This window comes from Toxoplasma gondii, chromosome IV, assembly GCF_000006565.2.
Source record: "Toxoplasma gondii ME49 chromosome IV, whole genome shotgun sequence".
Taxonomy (NCBI): domain Eukaryota; phylum Apicomplexa; class Conoidasida; order Eucoccidiorida; family Sarcocystidae; genus Toxoplasma; species Toxoplasma gondii.
The window spans coordinates 2,353,292-2,372,728 of NC_031471.1; the positions used below are offsets into that span (position 1 = coordinate 2,353,292).

Below are 19,437 nucleotides of genomic sequence, written 5' to 3' on the forward strand. Positions count from 1 at the left end.
TGGCATCTGTGAGGTGCGTTGAAAGGCGAGACAAAGAGCGCAAGCTACGTGGTTACTGAAAAAACGCTCTCTGCATTTCTGGAGGCGGCACCCCAGACACAGAGCGCGAGGATTGCTCCGAGACTGTGCCAAGTGTGCATCATCGACCCCAAGAGAGTCCGTTCGAGACAAGAATCCACTACGTTTTGCCGTCTTTTTCTTTTCCGGTGACAAAATGAGCGAATGCCTGGCACTGTTTCTCCTCAACTCTGTGCAGAACGAAGAGTGCGAACACTTGAAGGTGAATTGACTCCACGCACTGGAGATCGAGAGAAGGAAACAGGTTGATCATCTTTGTTTCCCAGATCCACGTTCTTTTTTACGCGAAACACTCTGTTTAACTTGCAGGATGCGCTACCCCAACGAACGACCTGAGTGTCAGCGCCACAGAAAGACACGATTTTCGACCAGTTGGTGCTCAATATCAAACTTGTGAGCACGAAGGGTCATCGAAAACGACGGTACCCTCCGAAATGCGACGGCGCAAGCTGGACAAGACGGAAGGTGATCTGTCGAATTTAGCAGGTGCCTGTAGCCGCGGCATCTCTATACTCGCCGAGTCGCGAGACCCTGCAGTGTTTCGAGTGAGCATCGACAGAGACAACTGTTCTTCACTACATGAAAGTTTGGGGGGAGCGCGTCCACTTGCGTAGGTGAGAGAAAGCTAGAGAAGGACAGCAGAAACTGAGGAAGACGAAGAAGAAGAGGGACAAGAAGGAAACTTCGGAGTGAGGAAAAGCAGATGAAGACACACGGGAACAAGGCAGGGAGACTGGCTGAGTTAGAACTGCTAATCCCCCAGGAAAACCAAACGAGCAGACAGGTAGAGATCTATCCGACATTGGAACAGAAATCGCGCAACTCGAAAACAGCAAAGAAGCGCGCTAGAGTTCTCCGTAAAAGACAGAGTGAATCTGTGACAGATGCAAAGAGAAGCGAGCGTCTCGAGGAAGAAGCAGCTGTATTCCAGTTCCCTTCACGGAGGAACGCGAGCAAAAAATCTACCGCAGGCGAATGCCTGCCTCGAGCATCGAAAAAAGAAGCGTCGACAGAGATGCCTCTAAAACCGGAGAGAAAAGAGAAACAGCTTCACAGCACAACGAACGAAGCCAGACACGCGCGGGAGTGCGACAAGCGAAGAGACACAGACATGCAGACGCGGGGGGCCGTCAAAAAACGCGGGGCCGACCGTTCCTACCTGAAGAGAAGAGCAGAAGCGGCTTCTCAGAAAAGAACCAAGGAGACGGAGAGCGAAACACGACAGATCTGAAGAAAAACGCCCGCGAAAAGCCGAACGAGAGAGAGGAGAACGCCGAGTCACAGAGCGAGGTACCCAGAAAAACGGGCCGTAAATGAGTGTGAGAGACGTGGTGGAGAGGAAGAGCCCGGAGGGCGCGGCGCCTCGTTCTGCTGTGTGTGTGGAGTTGGTCGGCTTATATTCGGAGAAACAACTCGTGATGCACTGTGTCGACAGCAAACGCGTTTTCGATGCTGACCGAGGACGAGCCGGCTTGTCGAGAAGAATGCTGGAGAAAAAGTTGAGGAAAGGTACGCTGCAGATTCTTCTGGAAAAAAAGGAGAGAAGGAGACTTGTCTGTAGCGTCTGACTGCCGGGGGACAGAGGAATCCGGTCTCTCTCTGGCCCCGTTGTTTCCCTGCTTCTCGCTCTCGAGGAGCGGTGTACAGACAGTCTTCGTTGTCTCTTTCTTCTGCTTCCTCCTTCTCTCCGTGTTCTTTTCTTCGTCTCTTCTTCTTTCCTCGTCTTTTCTTCTTGTCCGCTCTGCGTCGAGCCCTGCATTTCTGAGGCAGGCAGGCAGGCTTTTCCGCGAGGGGCTCCCCGCCCGCTTTTTCTCGCTCGACAGAGAACGGTTTTGGCTAGGAAGTTGGGAGACTCTCCGACGCGAAATTGCCGAGGACGATCGTCGCTTCATCTCTCACGCCAAAAGGAGACCGGGAGAGACGACCGAAGCCGAGGCCTCATGGAGAGACGCCGAGGTCACTTCCGGTCGTCTTCCGGGACTGGGTGTTTCTGTGTCTTGTTCTCTCTCTCTTCAAAGTAATCGCTCTCTTGTTTTCTTCTTTCGTTGTCTTCGTTCTCTTCGTTCGTTCTCTTCGTTCGTTCTTTTTGTTCGTTCTCTCATTCGCTCTCTTATTTGTTTCTTGTCCTCTCTGCGTTGCCTCGCCGGTTTTTGGGCCTGCTTTTCCGCGTCGAAGTTGGCCTTTCTGTCCAGAGGCGGCTGCGTCGTCTTCTAAAGAAAGCTCTCCAGATTGTCTCCAGAGAATCCTTTCGTGTAGCCCTGTCTCTCCTCCTTTCTGTCGCTCTTCGCTCCGTCTCTGTTCTCCACTCTCTTTCTCTCTTCACCTCTGTCTCGTCACGATGCCCTCACGCGTTCTCCTCTGCACAGTCTCCTTCGCTTCCCGTTTCGCTCTCTCTCGACGCGGGCGCGCGCAAAGCGTGCTGACTCTGTACTGATTTTTCCTTCTCCCGCGTCTCCTTTTCCTCCTGCGTTGCTGCCGCCTCGTGTCTCCGCGCCAATTCGAGTTCGGAGTCTCCGCCCTCACCATGGGGGGCGGTGTGGGTCGGGCGCCTCGGGCAGGTCGGGGAGCCTCTGTCTCCGACTCTGAGGCTCTGTCTCTGCCTGCTCTGCTTCCGCCGCTCTCGCCTCTTTCCTCGCCTTCGCCGGCGCTTGGAGACTCTGCATGCTTCCCGTTCATCGGTCTCGAGCCCCTGAAGCCGCCTGCCGGAGGCCGTGGATCTCCCGCGTCTCCTGTCCGCTCCCTCTCCTCCATCCTCATTGTCTCCTCCGCCTCAGCTGCAGCCTTCGTTCGCTCCGCTTCCTCCTCTTTCGCTTCTTCTTTGTCAAGCCGGGCCTCTTCTTCCTCTGCGCCTGTCCCCGTGTACATACACCCGGTGTCGGGCACCGTGCATCCGTACCCCGCGCAGCCGGCTCCGCCTCCGCCGACTCACCTCGTTCTCGCGGTGCCTGCCTCCGCGTCGTACGCGCCTCCCGCTTCTTCTTCCTCTTCTTCCTTTCTCGAGGGTCTTTCCGTCGGTTTTTCGGGTGTCTCTGGAAGGACTTCAGCGCGCGCCACGGCGCAGGAGAAGCCGGACGCGTCCTTCTTTGCCGCTCTGCAGACGAGCGTCGTGCAGTTGCTGAAAAGGTCCAGATCGATTCGCTCTGTCGTCCTGCGCGGAGACGGCGACTGGCTGGAGGTCCTCAGGGAGGCGCTCCAAAACCATGTATCGGTCTCCTCCGTCAGCTTAGAAGCCGTCACCAATCTCTCTGAGAAGGAACTCACGAGTCAGTCGGAAACATGAGAGGAAAAAACGAAAAGAAAAACGAAAAGAACAAAGAAGAACGTCCTCTGGCTCTTCCGGACGGACGTGAGCAGAGTCAAGTGAATCGTTTCTCCTGCCCCGAGTTCCCGAAAATAAACGACCTCGTTTCAGTCTCGGCCCCGCAGTGTTAGTGCAGCATCTTTGTGAAGGAGAAGAAACGACACTGCAGTCTTTAGAGTCCGGAGAGAGACTTCAGACCCTCTTCACTCTGCCAGTCGCCCTCCCGATCGAGGTCTTCTTGACCTGCCATGTGACGAGAGAAAATCCTGGAAAACGTTAGGCACAGTTGTGTAGCGTACACAGTTTTTACACAGCAAGCGTCTTCCACACGGACGACTGGAGGAGCTGTGTGAACGCTTCGCGTCTTAGAGTTTCCACCGACGAGACGAGAGGAGGAAACGCAGCCGCAGAAGGCGTCAAACCTGATAAGTCTGCCCGGGGATCGATTGCCTTCCGACAGCCGCCTTGTGCGCCAGCGAGGAAGCCTTCAGGAGAGGCGCGCCAAGAGCCTCTCGGGTGGACAGACGCGCCAGGGCGGAGCCGGTAGCGTTCGCTCACGAGCCGAGTGGGTCTGCGACGGGGTCACTCTTGCTTTGGGGACTCGGGGAGGACAATGACCGCCGTTGATTCTTCTTCTTCAAAGTGTCTCTCAGCAAAGGGAGAACGTCGCTTGCGGGTGCCCGCGAGCGCCTCGGGACGTGTTTCCCCTCTCTTTTCAACTGACCTCCAGCGCGAGATCCGACGAGGGAACCGCTCAGAGGTTCTCCGTTTCCGCATATACGCACTTTCGTCTGATTGCGTTTGCGTGCAGGTGGATACGCTCGCCTTCTCTCGGGACTCTCCAAGTGTACATCCATCTCGATTCGCGGCTGTGGACTGACTTCACGAGGCCTCAAGAGTCTTCTGCGGTCGTTGGGGAAGCAGTCCGACTTTGTCGAGCATCTCCAAGAAATCGATCTAGCTGTACGATAAGTTGCCAGTTCTTACTTTCTCCGTCTCTCTTTCCCCTGCTCCTTCGTTACCTCTCTCTTCCTCTGCTTTTCTGACTGGTTTTCTTTCTTTCTTTCTTTTCTCCGTTTCTCGTTTTCCTCTGCATGTCTCCCTTCGTGGCTCGCGTTTCCTTTGTCCATTTGCACCCGAAGCGTTTCCTCCTTTTCCCCGGGAACCGTTGTCTTCTCTCCGCCCCGTCGCGTCTCGTCTGTTCTCCTCAGGACTCGAAGGTCCACACCAGAGATCTGTTCTGCTCAAAGGGTGGAGTGTCTCGCATTCGTTCATGTTTCTGTTGCAACCAGGGGGGCTCGCAGTTCTCCTCCCTGCAAGCTTCAAGCCGCCTGAGACGCAGACCTTTCTGTCTCCCTTACGGATGTCTGCAGCTCTTCTCACTGAAAACGCCGCTTCCATTTTCTCGTTTTTCTCTTTTGTTCAGCACAACGACCTGGATGACGAGGCGGCTGCCGTGCTTCTCTCTCTGTTTTCTTCGAGTTCACCGCGACGACTCGCGTCTCTTCGTTTGGACGCGAATCCTTGTTCGCTCTCGGCTCTCGAGCCGTTGCTCGCTCTCCTGGCGTCTTGCGACGGAGCTTCTTCTGAGGAAGAGAGCGGACTAAATCTGCTTTCGCTCGGCGGACTGACAAATGTCAGCGAGTCGACTTTGTCTTCTCTCTCCCTCTTTTCTTCGCTCTCGTCTCTCTCGCTCTCTCGCTGTCGGTCAGACTCGCCGCACACCCTCCGGCTCCTCCCTTCGCTCGCCTCGTCTCTGACTGCTGCGTCTCTGACTTCTAAGTCTGCCTTTCTCTCGACGTTGACGCACCTGGATTTGTCGCATGTGCCATCTCTGCTGTCCGATGACGACGTCGCCCTCCTCGTCGAAATCCTCTTTCCTCGCGAGTCTCTGCCTCGTCTGCAGACCCGCGGCGGCCGCGACGAACGCGGGAAGTCGCCTGCATGCACTCGAAAGCCTCAGACTGCCAAAGGGAGGGACAGATCTGTCTCTGCTGTCTCTTCTGTCTCTTCGCTGCTGTCTCTCTCGCTCGCGGGAGACGGGTTGACAGGCGGGTGTCTGCGAGCGCTTGCTCTCGGCTTGCTCTCTCCAAGTTGTCGACTGCAGCATTTGGATCTGTCGCGCAATTCTTTCGGGAAGAAACCGAGTATCGACGGAGATGCAGGATCCGACTCACATGCACCGGAGAGAAAAGACAAAGACAAACGGAGAGCCAAAGGCAGGCCAGGCGCCAGAAAACGCCCGGAAGAAAAAGAGGAAGAGGCCTTGCCAATTGAACCTCTCGTTGACGCTCTTCAGGTAAACGTCGAAAAAAATGGGAAAAACGGTGGTAAATTCATGCAAGTGCGAAAATATATAGAGATACTTGTAGGCGCAAAGGGATCGAAGTGGAGATGTCGAGTTGTCTTTCTTTTGTCCTTCCCTTCTTCGGTTTCAAGTCTGAAACTGGAGATTGCTGTCCATGCCTATTCTGGGTGTAGAGTCACTTCTCGTCATCTGTGAAGGCGTATTCCCCGGTGAGGGATCTTGGAAGAAAAGGATGCATGCCGTTTTTTTGATTCAAGTCCGAATTGCTTGCGGCTTTCGTCTTTCAGCAAGGCTACGAGGAAGCCCCTCACGCGCCGTGCGGCCTGCGCTTTCTTTCTCTCGCGTTTTGCGAGCTTTCTCTGGAGGCCATGCAGCAGCTGGCGGCGGCGCTTTTGACGAACGGCGAGAATTTGGTGTTTCTGGATCTCCGAGGAAATCTGCGGAGCGCTGAAGGCCCGGATGGCGGGGAAGAACAGAGAAAAGGAGACAGGCGAGACGAGTTGCGTCTGGCGAGGTGTGCCTTCGACACAGTCGCAGGGATGTGCGGACTGCAAGTTCTTCTCCTCGAAGAAGAGACGAAGAAGCGAAGGCAGGAGACGGAGGAGACAGAGGAGACAGAGGAGACGCAGGAGACAGGGCGAAAGAGACAGAAACGAGGGACGCGGCAGCCGAAGGGGAGAAGAAGAGACAAAGCAACAGAGGAAGCAAACGAGGAAGAAGGAACCGTCGAGGAAGGAGAAGATGAAGAGGATGAGGAAGAGGATGATGAAAAACATGGAGAAGAAGGAACGAGAGGAGTGAGAGGAGGAAGAGCTGTTGAGATTGAGAGGAGACGCTGCGGAGGAAAGGGAGGAAGAGGTCGACGCAGCGAAAAATCAGAGTCGAAGAAAAGGAAAGCTGAGATGGCGGAAGAAGACAGCGGAAGGTCTAGTGTACGGACGCGAAGACAACGAAAGGATGATGAAGAGGAGGAAGAAGAGGAAGAAGAGGAGGAAGAGGAGGAGGAAGAGGAAGAAGACGATGAAGAGGAGGAAGAAGACGATGAAGAAGATGAAAGCTTCGACGAATTGGATGCCATGGAAGCAGAACAGAAAGCTGACGAAAGTAGTGAAGACGAGGGAGGAGAAGATGGAGAAGAGAAGGAAGAAGACGAAGAGGAAGAAGAGGAGGAAGACGAGACGACACGAACGAGTCTGCGCAAGAGGGGAAGGCACAGTGGTATGCGGAGCGAGAAAGAACAGGAGAGCCTGTCGAAAGCAACAGAACCTCGGCAGCGAACGATGGAAAGTGAAAACGGAGGAAAAACGACCCCGCGAAGAGGTCGACCGACTCGCCGAACATCTGCGGACTCTTCCCGTCGAAAGAAATCCAAGAAAGACGAATCTGAAGAAGAGGAAGAAGAGGAAGACGAGGAAGAAGAAGAGGAAGAGGAAGAGGAGGAAGAAGATGATGACGACGAAGAGTACGAGGAAGGAGAGAGTGTCACAGGGAGGAAGGGAAGACGAAGGCGACATCCACAACGTGGACGCGACCAAGTTGTCTCTGCGCATGTTCGAAAGAGAAGAAAGACGACGGCAGAAGAGAAGGAAGCCGGAGAAGAGAGACTCGAAAAGAGAGAGCAAGTGGACGAACAAGTAGAAGAAAATTTAAAAAACAACGCAGTGTTGCCCTCTCCCTCTCCTCAAAAGGAAGGTCGCCGACGTCGCACGGTGTGCGCAGTTCCTTCCGCTCGCGCCTCGAGGCCGCGAAAGACAAGAGCGGATCCAGAGGACGAGACTTCATTTCCAGAGACTGCAGGGGATCAGGAAAGCTGCATGCTCTCCGGTCAGACGAGTGCCTCGCCGTCCTTGCCTCTCCGATCCCGACAGAAGTCGCGATGGATCGAGGAGGACTCTGTCTCCGGGCCTCTTCCCCACCCGCGAGCGTCGCGTCCCTCGTCCTTCTTCGTCGCAGAGACAGGTCGCATCGGCGTTGGCGGGGCTCAGCCGCGCAGATCTTGTTCAGCTCTGATGTCCACCACGTCTGTGGACCTTGAAGGTGGAGGCGAACTTTTCGGAAACAGAGAGAGAGGGCCTCCGCGACGGAGACAGTCCGCCTCCTTCCTCGCAGCGCCGGCCGCACCGGCCATCGTGGTGCACCAGGTATCTCCGGCGCCGGGCGCAGGGGAGAGACCTCGAAAGAAAGAGAGCCTCGCGGTGAACAAGAAGAGCGAGGCGACGTTCAGCTCCTCCGTGGTCTCCGCGGCGACGCCCGTCGACACTCCTTTCCTCATGTACTTCGACATGAAGCGCGAGTACCCCGCAACTTCGGCGCTCAGAGACCCCGAAGCGAATGGAGACCTGCGCCCTGGGGAAGAAGACGCTCTCCCGCGCGGCGGGGTGTACGTACAGCCGAGCGCGGGGGCGCCCTCGGAGGCGCGGGAGGCTTTGGGTCGCGTCAGAGTCCGCGAGGAAGAGGCGAGACGCGTGGAGAGCAGCCGGGGATTTGCGGTTCTGCCGCCGGTGCCGGCGGCGCCTGAGGAGCAGAGAGACATTCGTGTTTTCTTGAATCGCGCAGGAATTCATCTCTTGAATTTGTTCTTTCCTCGCGACTCTCACAGCTACGTGGGGAAGACGCCGCTGCAGCCGCTGCTGCGCTCCTATCCCCAGGAACTTCTTCTCGGCTTGAAGTACATCTTGTCTTCTCACTACCTGCCCCTGCTCTCGTTTCCGGACGTGTACACGCTGCAAGAGCTGTCCTTGTCTCCGCATCTCTCGCCGCCGCTGCAGCTGCTGCTGTCGATCATTTTCGAGGAGCTCGCGCGGACGAATCTGACTTACAAGTATCAACAGTACGGCGAGCTCGGCTTCGACGAAAATCTCTGCCACCCGGGAAAGGTCCTCTTTGATGGCGGACCCGGGTGCCAGGCGATCCACGCCGCGGAGTTCCGCGTCTTCTGGATGCGGCGTCACGGCCGGCGGCTCGGACGGCGCCGCCCCGGCTGGGGCTCTAGAGCCCAACTAGCGGTCGGAAGCCGCGCCGACGACGCGCCGGTTGCGCCGTTCCAGTCGCCGCCGCCGCCCCTGCCGCTCGCCTCGCCGCAGGCCTCGGGCCTCGAGAGGGAGCGGCTTTTTTCTGGGAAGAAATTCGAACGCAGAGACCCGAGAGACGCCTTCTCCGGCGCATGCACTCTCGACGGCCTCGACCACGATTCACCCCCCGGCGCCTCGCCCTGCACGTCGCCGAAGCAGGCCGAGTTTCCCCCGCCGACCCCACAGTTCGTGGAGACGCCTGACCGCGTCCGGGGGCTCGCGGGCCTCTTTGAGGGCTCGCCGCGCTCGGCGTTCTCGGCTGCGGAGAACGGAGACCATTCGACCAGCCTCAGCACCGTTTTCGACCTGCTGGAGCCCGCGCGCCTCCACCCGCTCGCCGCATCTTTCGACGGAGACACTTTTGGAGCCGCAGGACCTGAAAAGAGCCTTCTCAAAATCTCGGGAAAAGCCCCAGAGAACGGGCGGCCGCTCCAGTGTACGTGCGGGCGCGACGAGGCGGAGCGCAGGCGTCAGCTGCCTGGCGAGAGGCCCTCGAAGCCGCCCCTCAGAGAGAAGAAGCCACTCGACGCGGAGACGAAGAAGAACTCTGCAGACGGCTCTCGAACTGCAGATGGCGCACCCGCCCCAGAGCTCAGCGAAGTCCCCACAGGACAGCCTCCACCTTTGCCGAGTGCCGAGAAGTCCGGCGCTGAACTCTTTGCCACCCCTGCGCCCTTCCGATGGATGAAGAAGGCCCTTGGGGCGGTGCGGAGTCAGGGGATTTCAGGCCTGAAGAAGGAGACAGTCCCGCGGAACTTGGATTTCTACTTCCGTTTGAATCGCCGGGCATCCGACGACGCGGCGCAGCTCCAGGCGAAGGCCGACAGCGCCAAGCGAGGCGAGACCTCGACTGCACGCGCCGAGTCTACTGGCGGCTTGAATGCTGCAGGGCCGCTGGCGGCGGGAGAGGAGTTCCAGGGTCTCTCTGATGCAGGAAAGGACGAGACAGACGTCGCGTCGAAGAATCGCGAGACTCCAGGGGGCGGTGTGAGTCGATCTTCTGTCGACTCGAGGTCTTTGAGCGAGCGACGAGACTCGGAGGTGTCTGTCTCTGCACCTGCAGATGACCGAGACTCGCAGGACGAGGTCGTGGCTGTCTCGCGGCCGTCCGCGTTGACTGGGCGAGGCGGCCTTTACTCCGCTGTTTCCTCGCCTGCGCTCTCCGCGTCGGACTTCGCCGAAGAACTCTCGGAGAACGAAGCGCGGCCAGTGGTTCTGCGTACGAATGGACACAGGCCGGAGGTGCGCCCTGCGGAGCCGCGCCGGGAAGAAGAAGGAGACACTTTTGGGCCGCCGGCTTGGGCCCCAAAGGGCGAGGCGCCAGGCTCGGAGGAAGGCAAGGCAACCAGGGACGACGAAGAGAAGGCTGGGAGGGAGAAGGCACCGGTTCCCCGTTGCGCGTCCACGCCGCAAGACCGATTTGTGGTCAGTTGGGACGATGATGAATGGCTGGGGTCGATCGAGTGTTTTCTCGACGACCTCTCTCTCTGTCCGAGTGCGGTTTCCACTCGTGCCTGTTCTTTTGAATCTTCTTCGACCCACGGGGCCTCCTGTCCCCTGGCGAGCCGAGGCGCCCCGCATACGCGCTCCCTGCCCGCCGACTTTGTTCTGCATCCACCGCTCCTTCCGCCTTCTTTGTCTCCGTCGGCGCCTCCGTCTTCTGTTTCGCTTTCTGCTGTCTCGGCGCCTTTGGTGCCAGCGAGCCCCTGCGTGGGCGGCGCGGGTGTACAGACGCCGGGACCCTGTTCGTGCCGCGAAGTGATTGTGGTGGATGTGCAGAGCGACGCGCAGCTGCGGAAACGGATTTGGGACGTCCAGACGCTGTTTACGGGCTCCGAACTGTCTGTACACCGGAAGATCGAGCTGCTGCGGCGAATGGTGCTCCGGAGCATCAAGAGCGCGGCGACAGGGTACGGAGAGCAGAAGGACGAGGTGAAGCGCCTGGCGGCCGAACACGATGGCTTCGTCTACCTGGGAGATGTCAACTACGGCTTCTCGCGTCACATGGCCCTTCTCTTCAAGGTCCTCTGCGACGCCTCTCAGATCCCCTGCCGCGTGATGCGCGCTGGTCTCCTGGGCGAAGAGACAGTCGGAGACAACGGAGACACTTCGGCGCGGAGCCCAGAGCTCGGCGGCGGGGCGCCGGGCGAGGGCGAGAAGAGACTGGCCGGGCCGCGGGCGCGGCGCGACGGCCTGGAGAGACAGGAGAGGCGCCGCCGAGAGGAAGAAGAGTTCGTGTACAACGTAGTCTTGGTCAAGGACGCGACCAAGTCGGAACTCGAGCAACTGATTCCTATCATCTGGACGCAAAACGCCGCGGCTGGCCTCTGGCGCAGATATCTCAGTCCAGGAGTGGAGAAAGGCGCGAGGGGCGAGGACCGAGAGCGGAAGCGCGGTCGACACTCCTCCCTGACAGACTTCCTCGCCTCCGGAGTCGTCAGGCTCAATCCTCCGACGCTCTCCTCCATTCCCCTTCCTCGGCGGCTACGAGCGCTTCAGCGAAGACTCGCAGTCTCTTCTGCGAGTTTTTCTTCCTGTGGACAAGAACGGTCCTCAGAGAGAAGTCGGTGTGTGGAGAGAGACCTGGAGACGGAGACGGGGAGAGGCGCGACTGCGGGGAACGAACGGTGCGGAGACACTGCAGGCGACTTGGGAGGAGACCGTGAGTTGCCGCCTCTGGGGCGCGCGCGCAGTCCGAGACCCTTCGACTATTTCAAGCACGGCTGGGTGGATCGACGGAGAGAAACCTCTCACTGCTGCTGCTGCGCCTCGCGCTCGCTGCCCAGCCTCGAGGCAGAGACCGGCGGAGACAGGGCTGAGACGCGAGGAGACAACGGGAGAGACAACCGTGTGGGGCGAGACAGCGCTCCAGGTGGAGACGTGACGAGTCGCAACGAAAGCAGCGAGAAGACTGAAAAGGAGAACTGGGGAGCGAAACCAAGTGAAGACGGACCTCTCCATCGACAGCATGCAGATCTCGATCGCCTTCTTCTCGCGTAAGCTTCGTTTATATAATATATATATATATGTATATATGTATTTATGCAGTATGGTTATTTTTATGCCAGACACTATTTAATTACAAGTACTGTATTCGCAGTGGTATGCATTGTCGTTTGAGTGTGTTAGGGACCAGATTTGTGAGGAAGCGCTGCTCGCTGGAGTTCCCAAGAGTTGAATTGGTCGGCGTTCGCTCGTCGGAGTGTGTGGGGCGTTTTCTTGTTTTGTGTGAAGTGAGGCCCTCTTGAGGCCCTCTTGTGCTCTTCGGTGTTCTCTTTTTCGTCTTCCATGGACCTCTTCTCCGTTTTTTCCGGCGCGAGTGAGGTCTTCCTCGTCTGTCTGTTTCCTCTGGGGGTGATTCATCTCTGCGAACTGTCTCCAAGGGTGTTGTTTGGAGCATCTGCCTCGCGCAGGATTTTTGGGGGTGCGGTCTCGAAGAGTTTGTGCGGATCCAAGTTCTCATGTGCTCTCTGCATGGCGACCGTGTAAGTTCGTGAAGTCTCATGGTCTCCGCGTTTCTCTCCGCTCTCTCGAACACTGTTTCCAGCGCGAGCGGCGCCTCTGCGTTCTGCGGGTGCGGCGGGGCGCCGGCGTCCGTCGCGGCGACCGAGTTGGACTTGGACGCCTTCTTCGACTTCCGGGAGAAGTTGGGGAAAGGCAGTTTCGGCGAGGTCTGGAGAGTCCGCATAAAAAGCGAAGGGCGCGCGGTCGGCGCTGCGCGACGGAAGCCCCGCGAGCGAAAGCGCAGCCGCGAAGAGCAGGACGCGGGAGTCCGAGAGGAGAACGCGGTGTCTGAGGAAGAAGAGCGAGGCAAGGAAGTCCACTCGGGAGAAGAGAGAGCCGAGGCGCCGTGGAGACGCGAGACCGACGAAGACGGCGAAGCAGACGAAGCAGGCGAAAGAGGCGAAGCAGACGAAGCATGTCGAGGAGACAGCGGAGAACCTGCGGAGCCAGAATATGCGCTGAAGCTCGTTCCAAAGAGGTAAAGTTTTTCGAGGACTGTCTCCGGAGAAGTCGCAAGTGAGGGACTCGAAGGATCTGCAGGACAGACGAAGAAGGAGACAAGGGTGGTTTTTTACAGTTCTCTCTTTGTCGACTCTCGGAGAAGCCTCGTGTTCTCGATGAGCGACGAAGTCAGAGGTTTTCGTTCTCCACCTCAGGCTGCTCGGCCCTTTGCTTGGCGTCTGTCTGCGAACTGGGGAAAGCGTACTTTTTTCTGGAACGTTCCCCAGTTCTTTCTCCTGCGTTCGGCTGCTTCAGTGAAGAGAACCTGCCGGAGGCGGAGATCATGCGGAGTTACTCGCACCCGCGCGTTGTCCCTTTTCTGGGGGTCTTCGAGGGATTTCAAATGCTCGAAGACCGGAGCAAGAAGAAGGTGAAAAATACGTCTCTCTGCTTCCTCATGGACATTGCAGACCAGTCTCTAGGTAAGATAGACATCCAGCGTTCGTCGTGGAAAAAGGCTGCGGTCGCCCTCTGCCCATCTTCCTTCGTTCTTGACATGCTTTCACTTGCTCACTTGACTTCCTCGCTCTGTCCATCTTCAGCTTCTGTCTATCGTCAGTCGTCCTGGTGTGCACCGTTCTGTTTGCGATGCGTTTACGGCAGTTGCTTCCTCCTCTTCTCTTTCTTTTTTCCTTCACACTCCTTCATTTTCGCAAACTTTCCTGTAGTGTTCGATTGTCTGCACTCTTTTATCGTCCTCTCCATTTTCAGAGTTCTTCCTTGATCTGGCGTGGAGGAACATTCGCTGAAAATGCACAGGCCGCAGAGCCCAGGGGGTGGATCTATCGTTGTGGGAAAGAGCAGCTGCAGGAAACTTGAAAAGCTTCTCTCGTTTCTTCTTCTCGTTAGAAAGATCTGTCCTCTGGAAAAACGCTTGCATGTCGAGATTCTAACAAGACGCGCAACTTGGGAGTCCGTTCAACTATCCCTGCGGTGCCGCTTTACCACACACCACTGAAACTGCGAAGTTGCGCGGCTTCAAGTTCGTCTGTGTCTTTCGAAAACGAGCTGCATGCGCATGCATGTATGCACGTACGACAATTATAACAGTGCAGTGCTCGTCGAGATCTGCAACGCTGTCTTTGCTCGGAACCACCGCCGCAGTCTGTTCACACTGTCCGTGAGAAATTGTCTTTCTCTTCTGCGCCGTTAGACGTGTATCATCGTTCTCAAGTCTTGGGGAACGGACGGAGGCGTTCGCCTGCACAGTTTTGGTCGAATCTTTTTCAAGCGGTTCCAGTTTTCGACAACCTGCGGGGTCCTGGAGTTAAACGTTATCTTTTCCGTTCTCTCCAGAGAATGACAGAGGAATTACGCGTCGAGAGAAAGACTCTTTTCCGTACCCCTTTGCATGCAGAGAGCCTTCTGGAGGAGCACGAGAAGGCAAACACATGCCTCGACGTGGAATTCATTTTAACGATTCTGCTCGACACTGCTCGCGGGATGAACTACCTCCATTCACCCAGTGCGACGAAGCCTCACCTTCTGCACAGGGACCTGAAACCTGCAAACATCCTCCTCAAGGTAAAAAAAGAAAACTTGGAGAAAAAAGAATTTTCCCCGATACACCTAGGGAACACTGAAACCGAGATAACCGTCATATCCAGTCGACTCCAAAAATATCTATATCGTTATATCTAATTCTCTATAACCGATTATCTACGTATCTATAGACAAAGTTGACTATATTATATATATTATATATATTATATATTATATATATTTTATATTATGTATATTATATATATAAATACATTCAAATAATTGGTGGTTTAGAATACATGCAAAAATTCTCCGAAAATGCAGAGATGAATATATCGAATACAGATATGCATGTGTTTCTCTTGTTTTTATTGTCGATGTCTATCACTCTGTTTCTTCTTCGTGTGTATCTCGAGCTGCAGAGTTATTTCTTCATTTTTCTGCGTCTCTCCCTTGGTCTGTGTACAAGGATATTTACCAGTCTATGAGGGGGAAACGCAACTGCACACAAAAGTCCACTTACGAATGAGTGGAGAAAGAAGTAACTGTTTCTCTCCTTGCCCCGCGTCTGTCTCAGTCCAGTACACAGAGATACTTATTACAGTTCCATAATTTGCATACGTCTTACATATATACGCAAGCCGACAAATACACATACGTATCAATATCTATGTATCTGTATACCTGTGTGTCTATATACCTCTATATCTATATACCTATATGTCTATATATACCTTCTCCCTAACTGTATGTGTACGTTTTTATATCTATCTATATCTATATATCTATCTATATCTATATGTATATCTATATATATCTATATATATATATATATATCTGTCTATCTGTATATCTATATCTATATCTATATCTATCTATCTATCTGTCTATCTATCTATCTATCTATATCTATCTATCTATCTATCTATCTATCTATCTATCTATATATATATATATATATATAGATATAAATGGATATTTTGTAGGTGTGCGCATTTGGTGTGGATGGAGGACTTTTGGGGACTTTGTAAGCGTTTTTTTTGGTCAGGAGAGAGCGATGTTTTCTTTTGCAAGTGGACATTTTTGTTTTCAGGATGGAAGAGCGATGGTGACGGACTTCGGTGTGGCGCGCGTCGCGGAAGTTTCGTTCGAACATGAGATGACGCAGGGGCCTGGAACTGAGGTGAGGAGTTGGAGAAGCTGCGGAAAGAACCATTCGCTGTTCCTTTTCCTTCTTTTCTTCCGCGACGCGCAGGCCAGGGACTCTCGTCCAGTTTTGCTGCTTCTCAGTTCTTTTCCGCTTAGCATGTTCCCGAGACTCGTCTGTTTCTTGACCTTCCATCCAGCGTGCGTCACTTTCCTCCCTCTCGTCTCAGGGATACATCGCGCCTGAGCAGAGAACAGCTGCGTACGACAGACCAGCGGACGTCTGGGCGTTCGGCGTCGTCTGCGCGAGACTGCTTGGGCTGAGAGAATGGAAGAAACTGAGCGACCCTCAGCACCGAGTTGCTCTCTCCGACTTCGCTCTCAAAGACGCGTTCCTCATCAACCTGTGCCTCGCCTGCCTCGAACGGAGGCCCCTCATGCGCCCGACCTTCCACCAAATTGTCCAGTAGGCTCTTTAGAGAACCGATTTCTTCTTCCTCAGAGGAGCGGGAAGTCGCCATAGGTTGCAGGGCCGTTCCCCGTGGTTCTTGCATTCTTTTCTGTTTTTCTCTTAAAAAAAACAAGGCGACGCCTCCCGCGCGAATTCGGCGTGGAGACAGCGACGAGGAGAATCACACTCACGAGTCAAAGAGGAGAACGCTACAGAGAGACAGAGAGTGTGTAGAAAAGGATCGTTTCTCAAACCTCCTTCGAACTGAGGTCTTTTCGTTTTTTTCTTTTTTTCGTTTCCTCCCGTTTCTGTGTTTCTCTTTATTATATTTATATTTCACTTTTTTTCTTACTTCTCCTTTTTTTGTTTCCTTTTTTCCCCGTTTTCGTTTTTCCCCCTCGTTTCCTCCCGTTTTTTCTCTGTTTTTTTCCTGTTTCTACCACTTTAATAAAAGTCCATTTCTCCGACGCGTCTTGCGCCTTTTCTTTGCTCGCTTCTCAGGCGTCTCATCGACAAGATTTTCCGGCTGGAATTCGAGCGAATTCTCCGCACCCCCTACCGCAACTGTCTCCCGCTTCTCCACGCAGAGAACCCTCTCGTTTTTTCTTCTCCCGCGTCGCTTCCCGTCGGGCGCGGAGACACCCCCTCCAGGGCGGTGGAGACAGTGGACGTGAGACGCCTCGGGGAGAAGAGCGGAGCGATAACGCCTTTCCGGTCGCCATCCCTGTGCCCATCGCAACTTGCGCCGCCTGCCAGGCCTGTCCCCTCGCGTTTGTCTCGTTCTCTGCTCGAGGCGCCTTTTTCAGCGGGCGGAGAGAATGTCGAAGCGCTCGCTTCGCGGACAGAAAAAGTCTCGCCGAAAGCGAGGCCAGAGGAAGGCGTTTGCAGCGGGCGTCCTGCCTCTGCGTGTACTCACCGCAGCGGCAACGACGAGGCGGCAGCGCCTGCCTCCTCGCTGTCGACCGGGGGAGAAGAAGAAGTTTTCTTCTCTGGAGAGGAGAGCGAAGCGACGAGCCAAGCGAAGAACGCGGAGGCAAAAGGCGAGCCGCAGTTGGGGCCTGTCGCGGATCCAGAGGTCACGGAAGACCAAGAGGAAGAAGGCTTTTTCTCGCGTCTCCGGCTGCGGACGATGAAGCGCAGTCGACCCCTGCTTCTTTCCTCGTCGGAGGTTTCCCCCGCGAGCTCGGAACGCGAAGACGCTGCAGAAGAGTGCGACGGCGCCGTCGAGCCAGACACAAACGCGAAAGAGAAGAAGCTCGAGACGAAGAGTGAATCGAACGAGAAGAGTCAAGAAAAACGCGAAGAAGTGGACCCCGTCGACGGCGTGGTGACCCCACACCGACTGTCTCCTTCCGACAAGAAGGAACCGAAGGAACCGAGTCTCTTGAAGAAGAGCGGCGTTTCGCCTCTTCAGAAGAAACAGGCGAGTCCTGCCTCGAAGAAAAAAGTCTGGAAAACGCCGACCTCGTTCGTGTCTCTCCGGACCCCTGACAAAGTTGCCGCGAACTCTTCTTCCTCCTCTTCTTCCTCTTCCTCCTCGTCCTCTTCTTCCTCTTCCTCGTCCTCTTCTTCCTCTTCTTCTGCCTCTTCTTCTCCTTCTTCTCCCTCTTCGGCGGCGTCGGCGTCGCTGTCTCCGACGGGAGGGTCGCGCAGGCGCGCGGCTTCGCCTCAACGCGAGAGAGAAGAGCGAAGGAGACCTGGTCGTACATCTCCCAAGCTGACTCCGAGAGGAAGGGAAGAAGAGCGACGACTGTCTCCGACAGAGAAGGACGACCGAGGGCAGAGTTTGAGTCGAGGGCGGAGCGTGAGCAGAGGACGATGTCTGGGGAAGGAAGGCGAGAAGATTCGAACAAAAGAAAGAAACGCCGAAAAAACACCCACGCAAACGCCCAATCACCGCCGCAGATCTCCTTCTCCTTCTTTGTCGACCTCCCCGCTGTCGCGATTCGATGAGGCAGGAGTGCAAGACGCAGAAGAAGGCGTCCTCCGACACCCGTCCTCAAGAGGTCCCCGAAGCAAAATCAGTGAGAACCCCAGGATCTCTGCTTGTTCGCCTTCTTCTCCTTTCTCTCCTTGTCCTTCTCCTTCTTCTGCTTCTTCTCCTTCTGCTTTTTCTTCGCTTTCTGCGTCTGTGCTCAAGAACAGAGTTGGATCCGTCGATGCGCAGAGGTCCTTGGGGGAGAGGAAAGGTCTGCTTCTCTCTTCTTCGGCGTCGGTTGGGTCGGAGACGAGAGATGCTCGACGAAGTCCGGAAGGCGTCTCCGCCGTCTCCTCTGAAGGCTCTGCGTCTCTCTCTGGTGCTCCGCGCGTCCTCGCTTCGCGGCAGGCGGACAGCTCTTCGGATTCCCTCGTGGAAACAGAGATTTCGCATGCGCCGAACTGCGCCTCGTCTGCGTTTCCTCCTCCCGCGCGCGTCGCGGGTCTCGCTGCGCCTTTTGCTGCGAAACCGGCAACGCAGACAGCCCCCATACGGAAAGGAGACAGCTTCAGCGACGCGTACAAGGTCTCCGGCGCGACGGAACAGCTGGCCAGCGGCGGCAACGAAGGGAGAGGGTCGGGGAGTTTGAGTTGAGACGCGACCGACGAGGAGGCGACCAGGTCGGGAGGGCGCCTGCCGCTTTTCAGCAGAGTATCGCCTCGGTTTCGAGCTTCGTCTTCGACCTCCCGCGCATGCAAAGGCAACCTCGAGGATACGTCCGAGCACCTTTGCAGGCAAAGCCGGTCAAACTGGCGTTCCACCTGAGTCGGCGCGCCGACTGTCTCCCTGCTTCTTGTCTCTTCGTGGTTCCTCTCATGTGCGGTTTCTGTCGCCTCTCGCACTGTGTCCTTGCGCCTGTTCTGGTCGTCTTCTCGTTCTGCGTCTCTGCTCGTTCTTCTACCTGTCGTTTTTGTGGAAATTCGTTCACCGACTTCTCACGCGCATGTTCGCTGCGTCTCGTCGCTCGTGGGTTCTCTTGTCGAACAACCTGAAGGATGCATGGAAACAATTTCCCCTGGCTTTTTCCTTCTTGCCCGTTTTTTCTTCGTATACCCAGGACGCGTTTCGTCACTTTTAAAACGGTCTCGGCTTTCCGGAACATCCCTTCTGTGTGTCGTGGAAGGTCGAAGAAGCGCCGCCGACTCTCTCGTTTTCTTCATGCTCTCTTCCGCCTCACTCTTGCACGTCCCTCTCTCACCAAACGTCATGCTTCTGCGTTTTTCGGACGAAACAACGCCGGCAGACGACGCAGTGTCAAAAAAGTTTGCACTTTCTTTCGAAAGCCTGACTCCCGCAAGCTGAGTGCGAGAGGCTAAGACACCCGGAGACCTGGCCTAGGAGTCTGGGTTTGGTCCCCAGACAACGATTCATGAAATGAGGAATGGTCGGAAAAATCAATGAGATCCAGGTCACATCCACTATCTTAACCGGGGAGAACTCTGATAAAACGCCAGCTAATTAGAAAAGGCCTTGCGAGAGAGGGATGTCCGAGCTTTTCGGATAAGACTTCTGCAAGACTGATGTTCTTTCAAAGTCTCTGAATGGAGGCAGACGTCGATCACGCAGGTTTCGTTCGCCTCACTCCGCTTGAAGCAGCTTTTCCAATCTGTTCTCTCG

General features: G+C 55.6%; 2 protein-coding genes across 2 annotated transcripts; one reads left to right on the forward strand and one right to left on the reverse strand.

Annotated features, from left to right (window-relative positions):
- Positions 1 to 221: 221 nt before the first annotated feature.
- Positions 222 to 19,436, forward strand: TGME49_301270 (Tyrosine kinase-like (TKL) protein). The gene is made up of 10 exons (XM_018782402.1): positions 222 to 3,341; positions 4,191 to 4,342; positions 4,806 to 5,678; positions 5,975 to 11,754; positions 12,306 to 12,740; positions 13,019 to 13,185; positions 14,121 to 14,287; positions 15,339 to 15,428; positions 15,622 to 15,857; positions 16,344 to 19,436. The coding sequence occupies exons 1-10, from the start codon at positions 2,603 to 2,605 to the stop codon at positions 18,412 to 18,414; spliced, it is 10,710 nt and encodes a 3,569-aa protein (XP_018637942.1). The 5' UTR covers positions 222 to 2,602; the 3' UTR covers positions 18,415 to 19,436.
- On the reverse strand, positions 1,473 to 1,970 carry TGME49_301260 (hypothetical protein; the record flags this gene model as incomplete). Its single annotated transcript, XM_002371607.1, has 1 exon — positions 1,473 to 1,970. The coding sequence occupies one exon, from the start codon at positions 1,968 to 1,970 to the stop codon at positions 1,473 to 1,475; it is 498 nt and encodes a 165-aa protein (XP_002371648.1).
- Position 19,437: the final 1 nt, after the last annotated feature.